This window comes from Leptonychotes weddellii, unplaced genomic scaffold (genome assembly GCF_054177405.1).
Source record: "Leptonychotes weddellii isolate Sample4059 unplaced genomic scaffold, ASM5417740v2 HiC_scaffold_2656, whole genome shotgun sequence".
Taxonomy (NCBI): Eukaryota; Metazoa; Chordata; class Mammalia; order Carnivora; family Phocidae; genus Leptonychotes; species Leptonychotes weddellii.
Genome location: NW_027858265.1, coordinates 1 through 6,873, shown reverse-complemented (window position 1 = coordinate 6,873; position 6,873 = coordinate 1). Strand labels below are relative to the sequence as shown.

General features: G+C 39.4%; 1 protein-coding gene across 1 annotated transcript; it reads left to right on the top strand.

The window, feature by feature from the left end:
• Window positions 1–318: 318 nt before the first annotated feature.
• MPHOSPH10 (M-phase phosphoprotein 10) lies at window positions 319–6,741 on the top strand. Its single transcript, XM_081810470.1, has 5 exons — window positions 319–474; window positions 2,087–2,762; window positions 3,300–3,451; window positions 3,927–4,098; window positions 6,567–6,741. The coding sequence occupies exons 1-5, from the start codon at window positions 386–388 to the stop codon at window positions 6,714–6,716; spliced, it is 1,239 nt and encodes a 412-aa protein (XP_081666596.1). The 5' UTR covers window positions 319–385; the 3' UTR covers window positions 6,717–6,741.
• The last annotated feature ends 132 nt before the right edge of the window (window positions 6,742–6,873 follow it).

The window sequence follows — 6,873 nt, the reverse complement described above, 5'->3', positions numbered from 1 at the left end:
GCGGCTGGGGGCGGGGCCTACGAGGTTAGGGGGCGTGGCGAGCGTTGCTCTGTTCCTATGCTGCCGCGGGTGAGCTTGTTCTTATTTTACGTATTGAAGCCACCCAGTGCATCTAAAGCAGAAACTTAAACGAAGGACGCGTCACCCCTGTGGGCCCCTCAGGAATACAAAACAGAAAGTTTAGAGAAAGGCGCTAGAACTGACCAATGGCCCAGTGAAAGTTCTTGCGCTGCCATTGGCCCTGGCAGGGGGTGGGTCCGGAACCTGTACGCCGCGGAACCTTTGTCTCCAGGGTCCAGGTTGCGCGAGGCGCGTCTTTGTGGCGCGGTTTCCGGGCGGCCCTTTTCCTGTGCATGCGGCGCTGTGTCCCGAGTTGTAGACAGCAATGGCCCCGCGCGTCTGGCGTCGACGGACCTTGGAGCGGTGTCTGAAGGAGGTTGATAAAGCCACCGGCCAGCCAGAGTGCTTTCTCACGTAAGTGAACGGAACCCGGGCTCGGGGTGCGGCCCGGGTCTCACGTTGGCGCGGACTGCTGGCCCCCAGCAAATTCTGGAGTAGGGGGAAGGTGAAGGGAAGCGTATATCTGTTTCCCCCAGATTTCAGATAGTTACGCTCCCCTAGCCTATCACAAATTTTTAAATTGTTAAATGCTGTACAGTGCAGATCTCCCAGTCGTGTAGTAACCAAACTAAGCTCAATTAGGAACGCCCAGAGCCTTCCATTGAGTCTTACGCACCCCCCTACTCTTCAGGTGCGCGTGCACTAGGTTGGTTGCTCTTTTCTCCAACACGCTCCCAAACCACCCAGTGCTTACTTACTCATCATACTTTATTGAAAGTATTAAATTTGTTGTCTGTCTACCCCCCCCCCACGATGAGCTTCTTGAGAATTAGGACTTTCATCTCTCTTCCCAACACAAGCTCTTCGTATTTTGTTGAAGGACTTTAAGTATGATCTATGAAAGTGTGGCTCTCAGATTTGTGTTTCATACCCGACCTTTCCCTTGAGCTTCAGGCGCACAGCAGCTACAGCCATGTACGCTCTCAGCATCTCAAATTTCTTATGTCCGAAATGACCTGTTGTTTCTGTTTTACTCTCTTATACTCTGCCCTCCCTGAAATCTTTTCCACATGCACCTGCCTTCCCTACCTGAGTAACTGGCACCTCTGGTTTTTCAGTCGTTCAGACATATAACTAAGCTGCTTCCTTGATATCTTCCTTTTTCTCATTTCTACCTCTAATTCATCAGCAAATTTTGTTGGTTCTATCTTCAAACTATATTCTAAATTTGACTGCTTGTCGCAGTATCTGCTGCTCTAACCCCTGCACAGTTGTTTATCATCCTTTGCCTGGATGGCTGTGTCAACCTAATTACTGTACTTTCGTTCCTTTCCTTCAGTTGGCCATCTTTCCAAAGTGTAAATTACATCATTTTCCTCCTTTGCTTAAAATCACCTGATGGCTTCTCTTTACATTTAAAACAGCAAACTCTTACCTCTGAGCCCTGCATGATACAGCTCCCATCTACCTCCCTGGCCTTCTGCCTCCTTCACACACTCCAGCTATGCTGGCATTTCTGTTTCTCAAACTCACCAAGTTCATTTCTATCTTAGGAAATTTGTTCTCACTGTTTTTTCTGCTTGAAATATATGTTTCCAGGTCTTTGTAAGACTGTCTCCTTATATACAGGTCTCATTTCAGATGTTACATCTTCAGAGGTATTCTCTGAGCACTCGTGCCAAAGCAAGTGTTAACCATTGGCTGACTGAATGGAGTGGCATATAATATAGCAGAGTTGAGCATTTAAGGCTAAGATTCACTATATATCTTTAAGCAAAGAGGTGTGTAATAGTTTGCCTGCCTAAAATCCATATAGCAGATCACAGACTTAGTTATATATTAGTGTGGTGCCTCAGCAAGATAATACACTGTTAGGAGCCAGAATCTATACTTAAAATTGATATTTCATTCAAGTTTGATTTTGCACAAGAGTTGGGCTTCTTTTTCCTTTTAATTCACAGTGCTGTGAAATTATTGCCTATAATTATAAATCTCTTTAAACTTCCTCCTTGTGCTCCCTTAATAGGATTCAAGATGAATTGGCATCAAACTTCACTTCATTAACAAAAGTACTTTATGATTTTAATAAAATATTAGAGAATGACAGGATCCACGGAAGTCCGTTAAAAAAACTGGTGATAGACAATTTTGATGATGAGCAGATTTGGCAACAACTAGAATTGCAAAATGAACCAATTTTACAGTACTTCCAGAATGCAGTTAGTAAAACCATTAAAGACAAAGACATCAGTCTTCTTCCAGAGAATGAAGAGCAGGAGTGTGAAGAGGATGGCTCAGAGGTGGAGTCTGATGGCCAGGAGGCCCTCATACAAGATCTGGAGGAGGAGGAAGTGGCTGACCTGAGTGGTGATGATTCTAAAGTGGATGAGAGAGCTAAAAACTTGAGCAAAGTTGATCTGAGGAAAAGTCCAGTTTTCAGTGATGAGGATTCTGATCTTGATTTTGATATCAGCAAATTGGAGCAACAGAGCAAGGTGCAAGACAAAGTGCCTAGGAAACCAAGAGAGAAGTCCATAGTAGATGATAAATTTTTCAAACTGTCTGAAATGGAGACCTTTTTAGAAAACATGGAAAAGGAAGAAGAACAAAAAGATGATGAGGAAGAGGAAGACATTGATTTTTTTGAAGACGTTGATTCTGATGAAGATGAGGGAGAACTGCTTAGAAGTCAAAAACCTAAGGTAAAGTTTTGGGAGAAGAGAGAGAGGACTTTCTACCTCCTTAAATTAGATTTTGTTTTATTTCTTGAGAAGAGGTTTAAAATACCTCAAAACTTACCAGGGTGTAAATGAAATATTGAGATCAGTTGAAAACAATGGACTAGAAAAATTAAACCGAAGCTATCATTTCCTTACCACATTGTTTTGTAGCGTAAGAACCATAATCACACGTTAGAGGTATTCAGAATTTCCCTCAAACATATTCTCACCAAACGCTAAAAATAATAGGGAGAGGAAGGCATTTGTATACTTTAGGCAGGGATATTTTGGAAATAATTGTAGTTAGAAGCTTTAGAGTTAGGAATATTGTGCTCTGTCTTACCAGTTATAAATGAATCTATGCTTCCTTCCAGTTTGTTCAAGTCTAGTAGTTCTTACAGTTTTATGGTAGTGTTGTCAGTTACCAGTTCCCTGTATGTAATAGGCATACACATATATGCATGATTTAATGTGTTCTTCTGTTCTTAATTGAAAGTTTGAAAAGTCTTTTTACTTTAGTCAGGTAAAAGTTCCAGAAACTTGAAATACAAAGACTTCTTTGATCCAGTTGAAAGTGATGAAGAACTAGCAAGTGTTGATGATGAACTGGGTTCAAATGAAGATGAGGAAGAAATTGCCGACGAAGAAGGAGAAGGGAGCATTTCTGAAACGTGAGTATTTTGAATCCTGTAAGCTAGAACCATCCAATTATATGTGTGTACTCATAGTTGTCAAATATGTTGGTCCTAAGAAGTTATATTCTCTAAGATCAGATAGTCACTAGGTAGCCAGAAGAAAGTCTCCGAGTTTAAAGGGGCTTTAGAGATAATCTGATGAAGATAAATATCGCTGGCAGTGGCAATCAAACCTTTATTACAAGGAGCTTTTGTTTGCTTTTTGTGCCAATAAAAATACTGTTATTATTGTGAGATACATTTGTATTATAGATTGAGGAATAATTTATTTTTTATATATTGCACACTTTTTGTTCCGTTTCACCTAAATAATACCTTCTGTTCCTTAATTGAATGACTGGAATTCTGACTATTTGCATAAGATATACAGAATATCTTTTCTAGAGAATTGGTTTTGTTTTCCTAATGAAAAATAGTGTATTATCCTTTCATAAGTGTTTTGGTACTATAGTGATGAAGATAATGACCTTGAAGAGAGTGAAGACAGTAAACAACATAAAGAAACCTCGAAAAGAGTGACCTTTGCTTTGCCAGATGATGAGGAAAGTGAGGATACAAATATCTTAAATGTACAGAAAGATTCTGATGAAGTTAAATCCTCTTTTGAAAAAAGACAGGAAAAGGTAAGAATTGGGAATTTAAGGAAATTTTTATATGTTTACCAGAACTGTGCAACTCACAGATAACTAATCTACTCTTTTTCTTGGTGGAATGCTTACTTATCCTTTATTTATATATTTATTTTTTAAAAGATTTTATTTATTTGACAGAGAGAGATCACAAGTAGGCAGACAGGCAGGCAGAGGAAGAAGCAGGCTTCCTGCTGAGCACAGAGCCCGATATGGGGCTTGATCCCAGGATGGGGGAGGGGATCATGACCTGAGCCGAAGGCAGATGCTTAAAAAACAAAAATCTGGGCGCTTGGGTGGCTCAGTTGGTTAAGCGACTGCCTTCGGCTCAGGTCATGATCCTGGAGTCCCGGGATCGAGTTCCGTATCGGGCTCCCTGCTCAGCAGGGAGTCTGCTTCTCCCTCTGACCCTCCCCCCTCTCATGTGCTCTCTCTCTCTTTCTCGCTTGCTCAAATAAATAAATAAATAAAATCTTTAAAAAAAAATAAAAAACAAAAATCTTGGTGCTACTCTCTACCAGACACTATAAAAATCCCCATGTGGAAGGTAGCTAATTTGCAAAAGTGCTGTATTTCCCAACGTGTGACTTTCGATTTGTGTAAAAACCTGTTTTTTCCCTCTGTCCCTGGTTTCTTTACACTAATGGCATTTTTTTTTTTAAATTAGCTGTCCTGTGAACCTCTCTTTGTAGCTGTTTCAACTGCTCATAAGGATACTGCTTCTTTGAGATAATTTGTAGATGGCTCCACATAGTTTGAATGTTAATTAATTCCATCTCAAACACATCTTCCAAAGTTGATAAAAATTATTTCCTTTTGAAATGATTTCGGACAAATGAAGTGCCATTTGCAAAAATAGATATAGCCTGGCTCCAATTATTTGTCTTTGCCTTTTAATCACATTAAAATTATATCACACAATTAGAAACGAGGCTAGGCAAATAATCAGATATATCATGGATATCAAAAGAATTATTAGAAAAAGAGAATGAGTTAAATCCATGACTGTCAGATTGTTCCTAGAAGAGAGAGAAGATTTAAAAGGGGGTGGGCAGCATTGGGAAAGAAAATGTGAAATTGCATTGAGTTAGTGTCCTAACCTCCCTGTGTCTTCTCAAGAAAAAAAAGCAGGTTTAGTTTTACTGGAGAATTATATCAGACTTTCAAGAAATACATGATTGAATGTTGTTTGATCAATTCCCACGTATAAAGAGTACACCTTCCAAACTTTTTTTTTTGTGAAGCTATTATAACATGATACCCAAACCTGACATTAAAACACTCACACACAGTTTCATTTATGAATAGTGATGTAAATATCCAAAATAACACAGTGAAAGACTAACAACACCACAACTAAATGGGCCTCATTTTCTTGATTTCAGGATTAGAAAATCTATTACTATAATTCTTGGTTTTAACAGAATAACAGAATAAGGAGAAAACCATATGGTTCTTTTATATGTCAAAAAGACATTTGATGAAATTCAGTATCCATTCCTAATTTTCACTTGTAGTGAAATACAAACCCATCTAGCAAGAAAGTGCTGTCATGCTCAGTGGTGAAATTCTAGAAATACCCCTTTAAAATGAAGAATAAGAATGTCCACAATTACCGTTACCACTGTTTTTTAACATCCTTGTAGAAGTATTAGTGCAACTACGAAAGAGAAAGATAAGAGGTAAGAAAAACTAAAGTGAGTGTTAATATTTGCAAAAGATACTGGAAAAACCTAAGCAGATGAATTGAAAGCTATTAGGAAAAATATGAGAACTCAGTAAAGTGACTGAGAAGGCTGGCATTCTGTACACTATAAAGTCATTATAGATGTCTTTTAGTAGTTAGAGATAATTTGGATTTGGGAGTGTGGGGTCAAAAGAGGCTCCTTCAGTTACTAATGTTCTAATAAATTAATCTTGTAATGCTCTAATAATTAAAATTGATAGTGGCTTGTGAATAGATAGACCATTAGATTAGAACAGAGCCCAGAAATCTACCCAAATTCTTCTGGGGGAATTCAGTATATTATAAACATGGCATTTCAAATCAGGGAGGGAAAGAGGAGGGTCATCTGCAGCTTGTTACCCCACCTCAAGTGTCAGGAATAGGAGGTCACTGTTGGCTTAGTAATAAAACGGCAAGATTAAAACAAGCGTATTGAGGAATAATGCGTTTCTTGTTTCTGTGCTTTTAAAGATGTTAGTTGAGGGGCACTAGGCGGCTCAGTCGTTAAAAGTGTCTGCCTTCGGCTCAGGTCATGATCCCAGGGTCCTGGGATCGAGCCCTGCATCAGGCTCTCTGTTCAGCAGGAAGCCTACTCTCCCTCTCCCAGTCCCCCTGCTTGTGTTCCCTCTCTCGCTGTCTCTCCCTCCGTCAAAAAAAAAAAAAAGTCAGTTGCTTTTATGTAGCTATAATCCTGATTTTGTTTCCTAAATGTGTAATAACTTTTTCTCTTTCTTAGATGAATGAAAAAATTGCATTTTTAGAAAAAGAGTTGTTGGAAAAAAAACCTTGGCAACTTCAAGGGGAAGTGACAGCTCAAAAGCGCCCAGAGAACAGCCTCCTAGAGGAGACTCTGCACTTTGACCACGCAGTCCGCATGGGTACGTGAGCCCACTGGGCTCCTGCAAGTGTGTGTTTCTTCGCTTTTTCTACGGTTCTATTTCATAGAAAGAGAAGTTTTATTTATTTCCCCCCAACTTTTCGTTTTAAAAACTTGTAGTATCATATGATCTCACTGATATGAGGAATTCTTTTTTTTTTTTTTT